The following is a 20,407-nucleotide window of genomic DNA, read 5'->3' as shown; positions in this document are numbered from 1 at the left end:
CTCTATTAGCAACGACACACTCAAGAAATACAATAGCACCTACCCAAAAAACTTAAGTAAACTTCTCCACCCAGATATAAACAGTGTCCTGCTATTTTCTTAACCCCTAACTCCCACAGGTCAGCTTTGAATCTTCATTTTTCTGAATTCACTCACTTCCAATAGCATTCCAGAATCCCAAACTAGTATTAACATTTATAAGTAGTCTTCACCCCTTAGACAGAGATTACAGCTATAAGTCCGTAAGACAAAGCTCTCAAGAAAGGACTTAGCAAGGCAGATATCGACATTAAGAATGACAAGCAATTCCCGGCGCATCCGCTCGTAACAAAATATTTTGTGTATAAAATTGCTCTATCCGTCCTTTCGTTTCATATTCACATGAAATAGCGAATATCTAATCTAATATCTAATTTTTTGCATTTTTTGAATTCAGTGGTGCAGTGAAATTAAAAAGAACTGACTGTACTATTGCTTTTTTTATTTACATTAAATATGGGTCATGTACTATGTATAAGAGGTCAATTTGAAATGAAAACCGCATGCAGTTGCTTTTTTTAATGCCGATAATAAAGAGTTTATACATATAAGCAAGTATTAATTTTTGCAGCACATTTGCAAATCTACGGTATCTACCCGAAATGTCTGACGAAGGATATTTATTCGGGTCTCAGGTGACGTAGTTCGCCATAACTTGCGATTTATGTCTTCGAACACATTGCGGATTATTTCGCGGGACTCTTATTTTACTTTTTAATAAAGAAAGACGACTTTGGTTTACTTTCTTTTTTTATGGTTTCCTTTCGGGGCAAAAAAGTGTGATTCAATAACTAATCTCCTGTTTCAGCTCTGAAATAGTGTTTGGTTTATTTCTATATGATCGACCATTTTCACAATAGGCTCGCACACGTTGTTCAGTCGTATATTGCTCCATGACTAATTTTGTTTATGTGTTGAGGTTAGAAATCTCATATGATAATAAACAAATACAGTGGCGTTTCAAAAATAATTCAGATGGTAATGTGGAAACTCTTATCGAATCACCCGTTATATTAAATAAACACATCGTTATAATGAAGTAATTTGTTTTTTTGGAAAATTGTTTGGTGTGCCTCTGGATGATTGATAGATTGGTCTTTTATTCGGTATGCTCTGTGACAACCATCTGCATCTGTATGTTTTAACTCATCCCTTGCTGGTAAGCAAGGGCGCAGTAGTAGCTTTACTATTATTTTATGCTTACTCTTGTGCCATCGCAATGGTCTCGTTCACTACGTTGTGTTTATAAGAAAAAACTTTCTAAGTGAGAAATCACAATGAATTGATTTTTGGCCACTAACAATTAACATTTACCTAATTGAAATGGTTCGGATAAACTCGTATGGTGCGTTATACGATTTTCGGAAATTGTAACCTATTCACTCGTTTTTCCAACTAATTTTTATTGATCTTTATATTTACTGTCTCTTTTAAGTTACGTGTTTAAATAATAAAATATTTGCTCACGATAAAACGAAATAGTCTCATGTTATCTCTAACATTAAATAAGCTCGATGAAAATCATCCCTGCGAACTGTGCATATGGGGGAACGTGGAAGTAAAGCGGAAAGACAAGTGATCATCCAGGCGCCCCGGCCTATCCGGATAAATAGCTGAGGCTCATGTGCACAGGAATAGTCGAATTATACACGAAAGAGTTGCTTTATTAAGCTTTGAAGAGTTCCTAGGGTGGGAAATGCGCATTTTCCGAGCATTTTCTTGCCTGGTTCGCGTTTGGTTAAGGTTTCAGGATTTGAATGTGAATGTTTTTATTGAAATTATAGGTTGAAATCACGTGTTAGGTTAAAATTACCAGCTACGTTATTTTAGAAGAGATCTACGCAGAGGGCATCCCAGGGAAATTTGTCAATTTGTTGTGGGAAAATTATAAATAGCAAACATTTGAAAACTTGGAATTATACTAACGATGGTAGGGGCAACGCGGCAAAAGTATTTTTCTGATCGCCGCTGTTAGCATCAAGATTGTAAAGACACTGTGTTACAATAAGCATCAAGTCCACAGAATCACCACGTGCCTTGAACCGTACGGACTCGTTTCCCAAAACCCGAGTAAATAACTTATATATTAATAGTCTAAATCGAACATCAGAAGTGGGATTGACCCCATATTTTGATTAACCGCTTGTTGAGTATCATTATTGTTTCAAATTAAAAAAAATGTCGAGGCGGTAGACATTATTTCTGGATTTTTTGGATAATGTGCTGTATCGCGTTAATATTTCTTTCAACTGTGTTCGCTGCAGATTCGGTTACTCTACCTTAAGCGATTATCTCCAGCAATGGGTGGAGAGGAGAGTGGGTGATAGTTGGAATCGTATTGGTCGTGATTCTTGGGATATGTTGGTTGAATAAATTCCGAAATCAATATGGTGAAGTGTTAAAGATTCCACTTTACGAACACAAATAAGTCAAGCGGGACACATTGTTTTGGAAACTTTTTTGACACTCTCTGACTGTGTAAAGTTTTAGATTGGAATCATGTGATGTCTTCTGGTTAAATAATGTTTTATCTGTGGTAATTTGCTTAGAAAAAAAAATCATTTTGTTGCCTTCAATGTTTTTGGTAATTTTAATTTTATTTATTTAATCGTGTCTGATTACAACTTGTGACTAAAAATTATTAGATATTGTTCATATATCACTCCAGTGTCTGGCGCATTTCACAGTATTTTCATTCCACGTCCAAAGGTCCCGGATGGTACATGGGGCTCCTTTGTCTCGGATTCTCCACATTCACACGTTTCCTCTTCCACGTACCCCCATTTCAGGAGGTTGTTCTTGGATCTCCCCATTTGGCGCCGGAGTCGGTTGAGGGTTTTCCAGGTACCCGAGTCTAAGTCAGAGCCTGCAGGGAGTTTTTCTTTTATATTCCAGGTTGGGATGTTGTTGATTGAGGCGCTGTTCTCATTTTGTCTCCTTGGTAGCAGTTTTAGAGGCCGTGAGGGGCTGTGTAGATTGCATAAAGCCTCGCCTTGATTTCAGTCTGGCCGCTGACGGAATATATTGGTACATAGGATGCCTGGCGTCTTCACATTGTCTGCTTCGTTCGGCCATGGCTAGGGTTTCCCTACGTATTTGCGGTGGTGCAATTCCGGCTAGCATGTAAAGCTGATCAAGGTCAGTGGGTTTTAGGCATCCGGTTACTAACCTATACCGGTCATACAGGACAGGGTCCAGTCTATGAGCATGTGATGATCTCTCCCATACGGGGGATGCATATTCGGCTGCGGAGTAGCACAGTGCGAGCATTAGTCAGACTTTGGCCTTGGTTTTATCGCTATGCTTTCTGAACGTTAGGGAGCGGTCTAATGTAACACCTAGATAGACTGGGTTTGGGCAGTGTTGCAGTCTGACTGATTTCCATTCTATTTGTAGTTCCCTTCTCGCCTGTCGGTTATTGAGGTGGAATAGGCATGTCTGCGTTTTCGCTGGATTTGGGCGGAGCTGATTTGATCTGTAATAATCATTCACTCTCGATAGGGATTCTGTTATCTGCTCCTCTATCTCTGCGATGTAATTTTAATTAAAAGTTTTCATAAAGTGTAACTTATAGCGGTATGAAGCCTTGTTTGTTTGTTTTCTTTAGAACACTTCCAATTTAGAGATAATCTATAATCTTTCTTTACCATAAACCGAGATTTCACTGTTTCTGTTATATTTAACATTTTACTTAAAAAAATGCCTGTAAATTTTTTCCATAAGGAATTTTTAAAAATTCCACTCCATTAAGTTACCCTGTAAAAAATTGTTTGTTGAATAAATTTGGTTAGTAATTTCGATTATTAATATTGAAAGATGTTGTTTTCATCGTTGTCATTTTGACATGAAATGTTGAATATCTCCAGTTTAATTATAACTTTTCAATATTTTGCTCCTTATAGTTTTCCCATAACAGATTTACGAAATGCCCCGTTGGACCCCCTATATAATAAAGGAAGACGTATTTGTTAATTATGTTTTCCAATAAAATGATAAATAGATCATTTGAATTCGAAGCCGGAAAATAATTTTTAATTCGTAATTACTTAGTGCTTCGGGGTGTTAAAGACTCTATACTAAATCCAAGTGTATAGAAACTTTCCAATTTACCAACCAAGTTAAGCAGAACTGTAAGTAAACAGGAATAGAATAAGATTGATCATAAAAATTTGTAGAAAAAAAAAAGAGCAAAATATATTCCTATAAAACGTAAGCTTTTGGTCAATACAGTCACAGAGACTCGAACAAATTGCTTTGGCGGTAGATATATAAAATATATCAAGTGCACGGATCTATGCGTTCATATCTAACTCAAAGATTCGATTTGGAAATTTGTCGTGAGCTTATATTTTCCCCGGCTGAACTGGTATATTAGATTTATTTTGCTGAAAAGTGTGTTATTAAGTAGACGTGAAGATATAGAGAATGGAGCGAGTAATACGATTTTATATATATTTTGTGACGTCTACCGAATGTATTCAGGCCACTTTTATCCACAATATGGAAATTTTGTTTGTCGGGAATGAAATTACCAAGCCCGACATCAATAAATGATTGCTGACCGTGAAATTTACTCATGTATTTGAACAAAATTAGATGAAATAAACAGGTATATATTTTGTTTGTTTTTTGTTAGAAAATTTAATTGGAAATGTAAATAATTAACGATGTGGCGAAATATTCGACTTCACTCATCAAGATTCACATGACTGGAAACAAAGGATTCTTAAAATTCGATTTGATCTTGTAGGCATTTTTCCAAATTTCGAAAAGGCATATCGTTGAGTGAAATCTGTAAAAAATAGCTAACGGCATTGAAATGTGTGTAATGATTGTCCAAGCTGAGTCACCTAAAAGAAGTTCAGTGGTCGAAGTGAACGAGACTATTCGTTATTAATTACTTACCAAAAAAATTCAAGTGCGTGGGTCGGAATTCTGCCCTGTTCTTTTCCAAAGTATTTATGGTCCACATGGCAAGGTTGGCTATTATAAGAAAAGTAATGAGTTGTTTACCCGGCTTTTTCTTGGCTTGTTCAATGTTTCGGCAACGCCTCCACCAGCCGTCAAGAACAAACATGGTCTGTAATAAAAAGTTAAAAAGTAATTGGTGAAATTTCGCTTGTCGTTTTGCGATGTCGCAAAAATTTTTATATACCTGAAGGCCAGTTTGTACTAAAGAAAATATATCTGCAACCATGCCGACCGGTGAGGATCCGTTTATGGTAAAGTACCATCCTATTATTGAAAATATCGAGTAGATATACATTCCCGTTTGAGATACAGCTAAGAGAGTATTGTCTAGGCCAATGCCGGATACACCGGCTTCACCTACAACAATTTTTAAGAAGTTCCGAGTTAGAAGGAGAGTCCTATTGAATATCCTCACGTAATATTTGTTTTTCAATGATCTGTCAAATTAAGCCTCTGAATCAGAGGCAAATTCAAATTCAAAGATACTACTTTATCAAATCAAGAAGGACATCATTAAAAATGTGTATTTTGTTAATTATTTGATTATATTGAAGTGTTTTTTTTTATTCGATTCGTTATTAACTATGGTCCAAACGCAAGTATGATTCTTTCTTGGAATAATTAAAAAACACTGGCAAAGATAAATGCTTTTGCGAATGTAGTTGTCGAGGCTTACCAATTTTTCTATCATATTTTAAGTCCCTTAAACGATACATCGCGAATATGATTGCCACGGTGGTGATAATGTACAGAAACAGCTCGACCACATTGACTTCAAGCTCTGCGTAATTTGGTCTCTTGACATTTATCGTATTTTCTGCGGAAGCGGCAACGCCTTCAGGCTCAGACAACACAAAAAACATCACCAAAGAGATGATTGTTAAGACTATGACAGTTATTCCTAAAATAGAACGACAGGTCGAGGATAGAGCTTAAAGATTTGGAGAAAATATACACAGTACCTGCGAATAATCCTTTGTGTGAGTTGGAACAGTCGATTGTAAAATGATAACTGGTGCTTGTAGGGAAAGAAAAGATATCTGCAACAATAGCTTGTCACTTAACTACAACTGTCGTTTGCCAATTCTGACGGTCATGTCAGGGAATGTATTCGTGTTGTTTTGCGAAAAGTACCCAAAAACTAACGGTCGTAGAAAAATATTTAATAAATAACAATACGATTTTGTTGTAAACGGTTACAAATAAGAAGTATGAAGGATTTATATTTTGCAATTTTCGAAAAACAAAATATTGGAATACGTGTAAAATTTTGCACCGCCAACTTTCCCGAGAATTCGTAGAAATTTATTTACGACTGTGCGCGTTCCTCAAAAACGAATTATTTTATTTATTCTATGGATATACAGTAATGTGAATCAAATTTTTGAATTAGTATTACCAAATTTTATCACATTTTACGTAGGCATTTTGCAGTTTGTAAATTATGGCTTTCAATCACTATAGGGGTAAAGTTACAACAGAAATATATAGATATTCAATTTAATTTAGTACCTGAGCGATGTTTGTTTTCCCGCTTCTTTTGTTCAAAACCTTTAGCTGGTGTCTCGTGCTGTAAATGTTTCCACATTTCGAACAAGATAACGGCACAGATGAGGCTAAAATTTTAATGTCATTAAGAAAACATATTTGAATATTACTTCGAGGGATATTTTCTTTTATTAATTTTGTTTTGGCTAGGTTATTATTTTAAAAATCGTTTAAAACAATTTTCTCTTCAAACTCTTACTTTTTGGGTGTTCGGGTTAGTTAATGTTTTGTGGAAAAGGTTTAATAATAAAACTTCTTAAAAAAAATATAGAACTTTACCTATATTCTATGGTGCATGGAAATAAAAACGGACTAGCATCGGTAATCAGAGAACCAATCAGGCGTCCATTTAAACAGTACTTTTGGTTGGTTGTGTTGTTCGTATAGTTATCGTGATCTAAAATTGTGACAACTTGTTTGAATAATAATTTTATGGTTAACATTTATTTTTAAAGACGACTAAATATGGAACGTAATTGTTACAAAGATAACTCTTACCCTCCAGGTGATTTATTTCATGTTTAGTTTCTTCAACCAAAACGTACAGCCATTCACAGACATTTGTCGCGATCATATGCATTAGGCCGAATCTAGCTATGATTTTGTGTCTGTTTATATCAACATCCTGCAATGACGTTAATAGAACTTTTATATTGTTCCCATTTTCGGACAGCTTATATAATTTTGTATGCATATATGATTGTTATTAGCCTTTTCTTTCTGTTTTGACCCACTGCTTTTAGAAATTATTAGAAATTAAGTATTTTATGCAAAGACAAATTTTTACTACAAATCTGAGTTTTAGTTTTCCTCGAGTAACATGTTTTGATAGTCTTAACCTGACTCTTTTACACTTTTAATGTACTGGGAATTATACATGCAAACAAGTACCTTGTGGTTCAGAAATATGAATTGCACCTGCAAGAGGGTAAGCAACATTCTGGTGGCAGGTGTAATGGCCTGAAGAGGGCTTGATGGGCATTCCGAACTTTTTTGCAACTCAAAGTACCGTCCAAATTCCAGTCCGGAATATACCATGCTGCCTATTCCGAAAGCTGAAATTATAGAAACACCATTTATATGTTATACACAATCGGTTTAAGATTCTTTAATAGCAATAACTAACTAATATCGATATTTAAGTAGTTTTGCCTCTGCCCGCGTCGGTCAGATTTAAAGTAAATCCATTGGCTATTAACGGCGCTTAATTGGCGCCGAAATTGCAGTTCATGGATGCAGATGGCGAGCCGGATTTGTAATCAAAACAGTTGTTACTGCACAGCGTATAATTATGCGAAATATCGTAGAAACAGGTTAGGGAATTTTCACTACAATTTTGAAATTTGCCCCGCTTAATGTTGAATTGAAACTATAAATAGTTATGATAGTAAGATACAGGGAAACAGAGGGACTAAAAATAGAGAATATAGATCGAAGTTTTTTCATTCCTTCAACTTAGTTGTATGGAATTAGATGAGCACAACAAATGTTAACAAATGTTCTGGGCTGGTAGTGTCGTGAAGTGGACAAATTTCCTAATGACAAAGCAAATTCCTATCCTTTTACGTTTTCGCCATAGGGAACGATGACCAAAAATTCCGAGTCACATCGAAGCTGTTTAGAAATTTATACGTGAATTACAAAGACGCTTTCTTCAACAGAGCTCACCTGTTGCTCCCAACCTCAAATAAAAACTCCCATATTTTTGCACTCGTTTCACATCGTTAGCCTTTGATAAAAGTTCACCCTTTTCATTGTCGCCTAAAATATCACGTATCCATTAAATTGAAGGTAAAAACTCATTTTTTATAAACGTACGGTAGTTTTTAATAACTTCCTTAACTGCTCTTTCTCTGACGCAGCTTGCGTATTCGTAGATTATAAAAGTCATGCTTCCAAAGTAGAGGTATAGGTAGAACCCCTGGTAAAAAAATGGACCCACCCTACTGGAAATAACTTCACTTATCGGAAACGCTATGCCCAACACTACCAGGAACTTAGCATACAATATCGAGAGGATTACCGTCAGTCTATCACTAAAAGAAAAAGTTAATTCGGTGAATATCTTGAAAACTTACTTGTAGAACTACTCGCAAGTTGCCGTCTTAAAAAAAAACTATTTGCTTAGACTCACTTGCCAAGTTTCTTGTTTCGCCTCCACTCTTTTCTCTCTTCATTCTCCTCTTCCCTGGCGGACGAAGTACTTTCGTTAAACAAATCCATAAGGTACTTTTTTTGGTTCATAACTGCATGCGCTGCTGATAGCGCTATTGTCTAAAAAAAGTTGTTGTAGGTGTAATGTGTTCATACTAATATGTCTTAACCACATAATATTAGAATCGAATAGAATAAAATTTTATTAACCATTAACAAAACATTGATACAATAATGAAGTAGTAACTATAATATTAAAGACAAATCTAATAACCAGGTATGATCATATCAACCACACAGATCGGTGTATGTATGTAGAAAACAGAGTCATAATCCGTAAGCAGGTAACAATTGGTCTACAGTGCGCAAATCGGACAGTTTTGGTTAGTTTTGGTTAACCCCGCCCCAAGGCAGTGCAACAGCTTAAAGTAGGCTACTCCCACAGCCGATGGCGTTAGACAATAGCTAAGATGGCTCAGGTAGTTTTTGCGCAAACTTTGTCAACATGGCCTGGCCAGGATAAATCGATGACAAATACCAAAAGATTAATGTTACTTTGATTTAGAAATTGTTTGGAATATTTGCATTCTCCATTCGAAAATAAGGCATTTGTATTAGGTATCGAAGGATCTACAATATACTTTATGGAGTGCGTATTTCTGAAATTAAACCGAAGCAGTTAGTGGAACTTGAATTACTTGGGCTCATAATAATGTCGCCTTCAGAGACTGGACTCAAGTAAAACAGATTGAATTCATCGGGTGTGATTGATCTGGGTGAATAGACTCTATTTTCCAAAAAAAGGTTCCCAATTGACATCGTCAAAGGACGCACAGAGGTTGTTCAGTCCCGCCTGAGTAGTTCGTCTAATTCGAGTATGATTCTCATCCATGGTAGAAATATCTCAATAGAATTAGGTAAATATTGCTGAATGATCAGAGAGCGCTGGATCAACACCACCAGCAGTAAACAGAATGGAGGCTATGTTTGCAAGGAAATTATCAATGCAGTTCGACGTAGTTTTAGTCACACGGGTGTGATCAGTAACTGAAGGGAATAAACCAAAGGAGGCAAGTAGATTGAGAAACGCAGTTGTTAGAACGTCAGAGGACAAGTTAAATTTAAAATTAAAATCACCGGTAATAATAATGTTTCTTTTTCTTCTTGCGGATAACTTAATACCGCCAAATTCCGCTATCTAGAGAGTATTTGTTTAAATCTAAGATTTTGCATAGAATTTTACTTTCGCTGACCGCAGCCTGACGGCATCGAAAACTGCTCAATAGAAAGTTATTGACACATAAAAATTTTAAAACTTCCTCATCACAACCTCTTAAATAACCATTAAGCAAGTTAATTTTACTTGGAAACCCATATAAATTTGAACTCAGAATACTCCGGTTTTCAGTGGGCGAGATTGCAGAGTCTAGAAACTCCTCGGGCTCAGCATTCAACACCGTATAGGATGGCCCCTTTAAGAGGGACCTTTACCTTACCTCGAAACCTACGGGGGTTACAATATGAATATGGATCTGTGATGCACCGTAATGCTTTTCTTTAGGCTATGATCAAATTCAAAATATTTTCTTGCCACATTTCGCAAAATTACACTTTTTACAATTTTCTTAAATGGGACACCCTGTATATTATTGGATTTTCGAATAGCCACTTTAATAGCAATGCAAATTATACAAAAGGGTACTGGTTACGGACTTACCGGTTTGGCTTAATTGGTAGATAAAACTTAAAAGTGGGTATAAGATTTAAATTATTAAGATATGATACTCATCGACTTGTTCACAACCGTTTTAGCGCATTGTTAAGAAGCCATATTAAAAACAGAATATTAGACTTTTCACAATGTTGCCAAATTTCGCAAATTATTTATTTCTACGTTTAAAGTCTACGTGAAACCATTACAGAAAAACGATGCATATTACTTACAACGAAAATTAATTAAATTAGTTGTTCAATATGGCCGCCGTTTTGACGAGTACAAGTATGGTATATGGCATTTGAGACGTAATTTGTTTCATTCATATAGTGTATTGCCGTGCAAACCCGTTGCTGCACTTTCAAAACTGTTGACGGTTTATCTTTGTAAACCATATCTTTCAATGTGTCCAATCCACTCTCTGAAATTTTCGTTTAAAAAACCTCCATCTTGCTTAGAAATTAAAATTGGGTACTCTGGGTAAGTTTAAATTACATTAAAATTATATTAAATTAAACTAAATTTTGTTGGTCAAGTATGGGTCCTAAAATACTAGATGTCCAGATTACGCACCATACTTTAATGGATTTCCGCCCCTGCTCGTTTGCTTCAAAAACGCATTTTTGTATCTTTTGAACTCTAATAATGCGTATTTTTTCTATTGAGTGACACCGCAGACGTTGTAAATATTAATTCATCGGTCCAAATTATATTTTCAAATATGTTATCTAAAAAGTGCCCATCCATCATTATATTGCAAAATTGGATTCGAAAGGTAAAATACGCTTCTCGTAGTTTTTGTACTGGTGTAAATTTAAATGGCTTATACCTGTTAATTTTTAAACATGTTTGAAGTGTGGTTCGTCTTACGGCTACATCTGAAGAGCCAAAGCAGGTGGAGGTCTCTGGAGTAATTTAAAAATGCAGAAGATTATCTAGCTGTATATTTTCATCCAAAACCGTTCGGCTCCTACTTTTTTTCGCCCAAAACACTGCTATTTGTTCGAAACTGCTGGTATATTTTGACAATTTTTATTTCCTGGCAATCGCCTATGGGGAAATTTGGCTCAGTATTGTCTGGGAGTAAGAGCGATGGCGATGTAACATTCTAATAGGCCAACTTCTTGCACCCTCGTATACGTTATACAAAACAGACTTAACAAAAATGCAACTCAATAAAATAAATAGAAAATAGTGGAGGTCAAAAAAAAATACGCTTAAAATATTATAATACACTGATATCTGTCAAAAAATAAGTATTATTACCACAACGGAGAACTATTACTGTTTTCAAAGCTATGATTATGTCAAAAAGGTCAAAATTAATAAGTTTGTGTTTGTGTCTTTCAACAGGCAGGGTTCAATATATATTTTTAAAGACATGTGGTCCATATTATTAAGAATATTTTTTTTTCATTTAAGGGCAAGGACAAGATTCTTAAATTATGAATGTAAAAATGTATTATAGGAAAATAATTACCAATGAAACCAAAAAAAAGTGGCTATTCGAAACTCCAATTATATGTCTCATTTAAGAAAATTGAGAAAAGTATCATTTTGCGACATAGGGCAACACCGCGTATTTTAAGAGAGTATTTTAAATTTGATTATTGCCTAAATAAAAGTATTAAAAAGTTTTTAAGCAACCCAGCGATGATAGCTAATAAGTTCGAAACGGTGCATCAGAGACCCAGACTCATATATATAATTGCGAAAAATGCGATAAAATGTAGGGTGGTCTATTTAAAAAAATGTAATTGTGTTTTACCACCCTGTATATAAAAAAGTGACGATTAGCAAAATAAAACAAAATAAAGGTCATTTTAATAGAAACAACTTTATATAGGCCCCTGTACATTTGAATGACGCATAACATGTCCCAGGGTGTTCACGGAAGCTACGTTGATTATTTCGTCGTATTTATTTCTCACTGCATCCTCATGCAGTGCAGCGGTCACGGTCGAATCCATCAAATTCTTCTGTGGGGTGTAGTCTTCTTGACGTTACTTGACTTATCAAGTTTGGCTGAATTTTTTATTAACTATAGCGGGAACAATCAGGCCAACATTAGTTGCTGACTGTTTCTTTAGTATAGCCGATTGTTCTTGAAGAGACTTAATGATCTTCATTGATAACGAATTGTCTCACCGTTCTGGTTTTCTTTCAGATACGGGATTTCAGTAAGATGGTGGCTAGATATATGATGCAGGACGCAGTGGGCTTGCCACTATTGTGAGCATCATTCGTGGAAGAGTCTACCTTGGCAACTTGTAGGATTTTAAGATTTATGCGTTCGCACTCCACAGACAACGCATGTCAGACTAGTGTCCTCAACACTATCACAGCGTTTACAGGTTTTTATACCATTGCGACACAGTAGTTGCTGTCTATGTCTCTGTTGTCCAACACGAAAGAAAACGAATGCGAATCCGAACCTTCAAATAAAGTTCTACCAATCGCCGATGGAAACAACCTCAACTCACGGGGTGACAAAAAAATGATGGTTGGCTATTTACGATACACAGAACGCATTCGATATAACTGGCAATCGTAATAGTTCACATCACACTTGTAAAACTGATAAGACGACTTTCAATATTTATTTCGCACCAAAACTGGGATTTTGAAGAAAACTTGCGAGGTTACCTCTGAGAATATTGTAGGCAGCACACAGCAGCGATCTAGGATCAATATAACTTAACAAAGAAAAGTAAAATTGATATCTACGCTGCGTTTGGTTGAAAGAGACAAAACAATCTAAAACCATATTTCCCCAAGACTAATACAGAATGTAACAATTCTGTAGTCAAATTTGATAATATTACATTATTGAAAAAACGATTGAAAAAGTCTTTTATTCTTCTCATGTGCTGAAATAATATTGTTATACTGGGTTTGCGCAAGCCCGGACTGTCTGACGTTTCTTACATTATCGATAACATTTGACATTGGTGTTATTTGTCAACGCGCATAGTTATATTGGCCAGTGCTCTCTCAGATTAACTCGCATTTAATTTTAATCCTAGAATTGCGACGAAGTATGCCGTTATTTAGTTAGTTGTCACCTGTGAAGGTCTCCTAAGAGCTGCAATAATTGCCGATGGTCGTCTCGATGAGAGGGCACTAGAATCTCGTCTTTCTGAATCGCAACATCTATGTACGCATTCGTTAGCGTGTAATGTGATGTGGGGCGTCTGAAGAATATTGTGATCTCTGTCGGCTGGCACCGACAACAACTTCTTCGCAACGACTCTGTAAAATGTGACGTTAGTTTTTCATACAGACGTCTGTATAACTATATTTGGAAAAACTGCTAAACTGATAAGACGGCTTTTTATTTCTCGCTAGTTTCAGTTGATATGATCTTTTCTTTAAGAAAAAAAAATCAATAATTTATTTATACAGAACTTTGCATATATTACGAGCTTGGGGCGAGCTATCTCATCACACCCCATGTGTTAGGACGTTAAATTAATTTTTTCTTGGTATCAACTCGAACCAAATATTGTCAGGTCGCATTTGTAATGTTTGCAAACACATTGGTTTGTGAGCCATGTAATATGATTTATTTATGTAATAGAATAGTAATAAAAATGTTTGTAATCGTACAATATTTCGTACCTACGTAATTATGCCGAGCAAACTCAATTTGGAGCTTGCGTTTTCGTTCTCATTGTCGTTGTGTTGACATTCTGCCACACTTCTTGTATTTCTTAATTTTTCTGCGAATTTTTTTCTTACCACAAAATAATTAACTTAATTAACTGACCTCTTGACGCCTACCTGATCATTAACTAGGTCGATACTGGAATTCAGCAGGTTATTTTTAGGTTGCAGATTTTGAGTTCCAAACAACTCGACGTTATGAATTCGATATCGATGTTTATTAGCAGTAATGTTCAGTAGGACTGTCAATTCTCCTCGGTTTGCCAAAGAAATTACCGTTATTTTGATTTTATTTACTTTTATTCGAATATCCGCGCTCAAACAAACGTTGTCACATTTTGGGAAATTGTTTTTTACGTAAATATAAAGAGACTTACAAATTTATTAGACTGTGTAAAATAATATGTTTTGTTGTCTCACGGATAAGAATTGATTAAACAAAAACTACATGAAGTAGGATATTTAGCAACTAAAACAAGTTTTCATAAACCAATCTCATGCTGTTTTCGCATTATAAGTAAGCAGTTTCGGTACTGCTGTCTGGTTGACATACGCTCAACTCACAAGTTTTTATAAAAATCATATTAATATAAATAGTATTCCCTATAAAAAAATACTGCTAATGATAATATATAAATACGATTATAAAGTAAAATAATGTTTACTTAAATGCACCCTACTGTCGATAATAAAAAATCAATTCGATTGAACGTACTTTTGAGGTTACAGTTCTGAGTTTTACAATTCGAGTATTTAATTAGACTTTGAAACAAAATTTTACTCACCTGGTATTTTCGCTTTCGTCATCGGATGCGTCACGAATGTCATTTGCAGTAAAACCAACCTTCCGCAGTTCTCTGCAACTTAATTATAAAATTTCATCCAAGGAAAAAATCTCCAAATTAGATAACATAAAACGATTTCGGGAATTTATATTTCCTAAGATTTTGAATACATAAATTATTCTTTACTATATTGAAACCTTTGTTGCATATATTTACAGACTGATGCTAACAATTTTGGGAAAAATTAATTTCAACATTCTTGTAAATGAATGAGATATTTTTTAACTCGAAATGACGTCATTTTATTCTTTGTTTACCGGTTTGCGATTTATTCAATTTGAAACTTATGAATTTGACAGTTTGAACGTTTTCCACTCCTGCTTAGTTCGGGGATTTAAGAGACGGAAACTTCAATCCAATAACCTCCGACCCGCTCCAAATTAGCATAACAACCCCCACTTACCTATTTTCTTCGTGCAGAATGTCCATTAAGCGCCTTAATTATCTCACCGAATCCCTAGATGGCACTACGTTGCTTCTTTATTAAAACTTTAAAAAGTCGCTTACTTTTTTGCGCTATTTCGTTTTTCTAGCGCTGTTCGACCTGAAAGTTAATCGCGCGAAGTTTGAATTGGCCCTTTACGAAGCAAATTAATGAAGGTTTTTTTTATAAGCTAAATTACTGAACGACCCAAGCACACTATTTTAATTCGTACAAAAACATAAAGAGTGATTGATGTATTAAAATTAATATCTAATTCTACGAAAATAAGGAAAACTGTATTATAGAAAAAGGTAAACTTGGTTTGCTATCACGGCCAGGAACCTTTTCAAAAGAAAACCTTTTTTTTATTTTAAACTTTGTTCTTAATTTGTTGCAAACTCTGCTCTAAACATTTCACTAACTCGGAATGGAGTTAGTCGTAGTTAGTGTTTGTCATTTGTGGAATGACGTATTTCTACTTTTATATTAATCGAATACATAAAATCACCGTTAGATCATTATAATATTATGCTGAGCATAAATAAGAAATAAAATATCGGACAATGGTACACTATGCAACAAATGTTCGAAACGTCATTTGAGTTACGAGTTTGTTTGGCACTAGCGCAGCTGTCTGACCGTTTGACCGTTGAATATCATGAAGGATAGAAAAGCAACACTGTAGCTAAAAATTGCATCGACACCTCGAAAGAGAACAACCAATAAACAAAGAAGCGGATAATCGGAGGAGAAAATTTGCAAAGCAGATCCTCTAAGAATGCTTCAAGCAGCGTTGCAAACATTTTAACATTTGTTTAACAACTGCTATCAACAAAGAAAAGTTTTTCTTTTAATATTTGTAATATTCTTCGTTAAATAAGTAGTTAAAAAATGTTTTTTTCTGTTCTATAAAAGTAAAGTAAAAGTAAAATATTAAGTAACTGAAACAAACAAATATATTAAAAATTGTTTTCCATATTTTCCATTAGTAATTGTTTTGCACCATCTAATATTTGAAAGTTCAAAGTATATTGTCTTTCGGATTAACTTCTAAGTAAAATTCGTAAGAAAGTTCAGGGCGTAAAAACCACTTACCAAACTTCGGATGCGGCAGACGGAAAACCGAAACAGAAGAAGAAAACGGCAAAATATAACTCCGTTTTTATGCACTTTTACTCCCCAATTTGCATAAACATGTCGCAGCAATAAAATTGTTCTTCCGCGGAATTAAATCTCCACCAAATACGGAGCCTAGGAGGTTCAGGGAAAGTTTCAGGTCGTTAAGATAAAATTTTAATTTTTAGTTTAGCTGAATTAAAATTTCGCGTGGCACTGATATCGGAAAATATTTGCAAGATTTATATTTACCTTTTTAATGTCGTTCTTTTTTCTTTTGCGATTTAACGTTTCAATTAGAACCCGGGATCTAAATATGTTGTCACTTTAAGGACAAAGCTGACTCGATCTTCGAGACGCGTCATATAAAACGCGTTTTTATTTTATACAGGATGTGTGAAAATCGGTGAAACATTAACAATAAATAGATTAAGTAAACAACACAACACAATAAATAATACTATGATGACACTATGACTAGGCATAGATAATGTGAAAAGAAAGGATATGAATAAAGGAATTGTAAATTATTGACAATAGTGAAACAAACGGGCCTTCAACCTATGTTTTATTGAAATTCGAGATAACACCTACGAAATATTATCGTTTAAAGAGTTCCTTTTGATGTCTAGGGAAAGTTTAGGGATGTTTTTAAATCTAATATTACGTTTATGAGACTTTATGAGAGTCGACCAGTTTTGAGGCTTTTGTATACGTCTATTATTAGACTTGGAACTTTCGTAGCAGTAATTTAGTGGCGGCAAAACAGGAAATTCACATAGTATTTTTTGTGCCCTGATTTAGATATCCAAATCGAGTCAGCAGTTCGCGAGAAAATTAACTTTGGAAAAGGAACTTCCGATAACAATTTTTAATGAAAACACATTACTACTACATTTTTTAAAACCCGTACATTTGAGGAAGTGCAATTTTTTAATGGGCAACAGCAACTTTGATAGACGCCATTCTAGTCAGTTTTAGTAGCACAACGTTTTACATAATGTTCTGTTTTTGCAAAACAACAGTGGGGATAAACCTCAAAATAGCATTTATTGAAAATATTTACTATCAAAGGCCACAATTTTAACTTGAACTGATATTTTTTATCGGCATATAGGTCGAACTTCCAGTGTAACAAAGATATCCCGAGACTATTAGACTTAAATAGAGGGATGAGGAATGATACGCTGTGTCAAATATTTGAATTAATGAATAAACTCCTGCTCTTAAAATCCATGTAGAAAGAAAGTATCTAATAGAAAAACTATATCTCAACTCAATTATTTTTTTTTAATGAAACGATTAAAATTAAAGTTGGCAATTTTTCAGCCATAATATTGAAAAGAAATTGTGTTACATATTTAAAGTTTGCAAATGAAAACCAGTAAAGGAAATGCTTAATTTGGTACGAATTGGATTCGGGGGTGTCCTCGAGGGTATCGAGGAGGCCTCGGGGGTTTCGACGCGCTCCATCCAATTCCCATCGTAAATTGTTCATAAACGCAAACTCATATCCGGAGGGGATGTTGTCGAATTTACTAAACCGGGGGTGGAGTACGATTCGAAGTTGCCGAAATGACAAATTGGGAAGTTGTTTTTTTTATTTTAGAAGATTTGAATGCCTAGGTGTTGTTTATTTTACGGTAGACAGAATAAAAACTAATAACTGTACTTGCGTATTGCCCGCTTGGGAGGTAGCTTTCATATACTCGTGGGCAGAGTAGGTGTATCATTTTCGAAAATTTCTATCTATCTGGGGAATTGAAATATCCCTATTTTCTTTAAATATTTCTGCCACAATGCACAAAATTAAAGTACAAAAACAGAATCTAAATTTGTTTTTCAGTTACGGTTAATAATTTATTTTCGAAATGGACACTTATTGATTATTGATATCTGGAGAACCCTGTGCAATGAAAGAGAAAGGTAATTACAAAAATTGAATCCTCCAATAACTCCTATAAAGGCGCCAAACCAAACTATTCACTTACTTATGAAATAAGAAATATTTAGGATTTTTCATATTTAATTGGCGATAAGCAACACACCTTATACTTTTTTGAGAAAATCTTCAAGAGATACATTTGTTTCCAGATCTCCTTCTATAGTCGGTACGATTATTTTACCTGCTTCCAGTCGCATACTAAAAATGGCAAAACCAACCCATTTACCTGCGAGTGTTCAACCTTTGTCTATTACGCCCCGGTGTCTAACGATCGACAGAGATAGCCCCAATTACCGGATAATTACAGCTGTTTCGACTACAAAAAAACAGCATCGCATTTTTGAAGTCCGTCTTTAGTTATTAGGAGAGTGTGGCAAAATCATCGACAAGAAAAGAAGAAATTATCACTTGGCCGAGCGGTAAACGGATTTATTACCCAGAAAATGGTCTAAAATGTGAGTTGTTAATAATTGTCAGAAATTACGAAACAAAGTTGCCGCATGCGACAGATAAAATAATTGCTGAAATCCGTTATCAAGTTTTAAGATTGTCTAATTATCATTGAATTGGTGAGGGTTCAGTGCAAAATATTTTTTAATTGAAATATTCTAAGTGAGGCAAGGAACGATCAGGGAGAAACAACATCTGCTAAAGTATGAGTGGAAGCAATCTATTTTATTCTGTCTGGCATTTTATTGCCGACTACGCCATCACAAAAATATTCTAAGTGAGGCAAGGAACGATGATACAGCGGTAGTATCAATTAGCAAAGAAATTCAGTTCTAACTAGAGTTAGTTCGTCCAATGTTGCAAAGTAAGATAAACGTTAGGGAGTTGGAATAAGCTCACCCTGACATGGAGAGATGCATGGGTACTGTTGCTTGAATTGGAAGCGAGGAGCGGAACTGAATAATTATCGACTAGATTTCAGCTTGAAGGAAGGTGCATCAAAAAACTTAACAGTTTAGAAAATGACGGGGTTTATACTGAACTTATAAATAGGCTTTTATTTATTAATTATTAGGAGAATATTTAATTCGGTGATTGTAGACCATTGTAGCTATATAAAAGCGGTTCGCGAAAATTTTCATACAAAATTGGTCAGGTAAAGTCTGTTCATAAATATAAGAAAGTGACTAACTGATACGAATTAAGGAAAGATCCGGGCAAGCTGTAAGAATGAAATATGGCCGAACAGGTCCGTACTTTGCTTAGAATTTAATTATTTGGGGTTTTGTTAGGAAAGATACTAAACAATATTTATTTATTTATGTATGTATTTATGTTTAAATCTAAAATAAAATTACAAATTATTTTTATTACCTACTTAAATTACTTAAAATTATTCACATAATACATCAGTATCGCTATCGCTATCATCGCCTGTTCGAATTATTATTTGTTCTATATTATTTGCATTATGGATATACGATCGTTCTGCTTTTTCTATATGTTTAACAGAATTTGCCCAACTTTGTGGAGGGATGTTAAAAACTTCGGTTTCTATAACTTTGAGGACATTGAAGTTAACACGGGGAAAACATTGTTACGACGAATGGCAGATTTCAGTTAGTGCCAAACATGTTCAATTGGATTAAATATACAGTGGTAAGGTGGAAGCCTTAAAACTGTATGCCCTAGATTTTTTGCATAATTATCACAGACGTAGGTTCAACCTTTGTAGAACCTCAATTAATAGCTTTTGGTATAATCTTCGTGAAAATAAATGTCGTTATTTATACATGTAGTTTGGGATTGTTGCTTTTGTGAGCATCTCCTGAGATATACTAGACTCGCACATATTTTGCATAATTCGCACACGATTCAACACCCGCTGTATTACACACGAAATAAGAATGATCACTAATAAACTTAAACTAAATAGTATACCAAACCAAAGAACATTAAACACAGGTAGGTATAAAATTATTTTCTATTAAGGACCACAATTTTACCTGAATTTAAATTCCGAAACTTTAGGTAAT

The 20,407-nt window shown here is 34.8% G+C and overlaps 1 protein-coding gene across 2 annotated transcripts; it reads right to left on the bottom strand.

Moving 5' to 3' along the window:
• Positions 1-2,610: 2,610 nt before the first annotated feature.
• Positions 2,611-16,680, bottom strand: LOC132705499 (proton channel OtopLc-like). Of its 2 annotated transcripts, XR_009619444.1 has the most exons (17): positions 16,457-16,680; positions 15,341-15,481; positions 14,878-14,955; positions 13,492-13,678; positions 8,693-8,832; positions 8,377-8,594; positions 8,227-8,319; positions 7,450-7,613; positions 7,057-7,183; positions 6,838-6,955; positions 6,523-6,626; positions 5,973-6,050; positions 5,687-5,911; positions 5,195-5,367; positions 4,945-5,119; positions 3,209-4,889; positions 2,611-3,155 (listed from the first exon to the last, which is right to left on the bottom strand). XR_009619444.1 is itself a non-coding variant. In XM_060676100.1 (16 exons), the coding sequence occupies exons 2-16, from the start codon at positions 15,364-15,366 to the stop codon at positions 4,741-4,743; spliced, it is 2,055 nt and encodes a 684-aa protein (XP_060532083.1). In that variant the 5' UTR covers positions 15,367-15,481; positions 16,457-16,680; the 3' UTR covers positions 2,611-4,740. The 2 variants fall into 2 exon arrangements, 1 of the variants encoding a protein (XP_060532083.1); XM_060676100.1 differs by having other exon boundaries at positions 2,611-4,889.
• Between the last annotated feature and the right edge of the window lie 3,727 nt (positions 16,681-20,407).

Source organism: Cylas formicarius, unplaced genomic scaffold (genome assembly GCF_029955315.1).
Source record: "Cylas formicarius isolate icCylForm1 unplaced genomic scaffold, icCylForm1.1 PGA_scaffold_7__23_contigs__length_41026272, whole genome shotgun sequence".
Taxonomy (NCBI): domain Eukaryota; kingdom Metazoa; phylum Arthropoda; class Insecta; order Coleoptera; family Brentidae; genus Cylas; species Cylas formicarius.
Note: the sequence above shows the minus strand (reverse complement) of the source record. Positions and strands in the feature narration are given on the sequence as shown.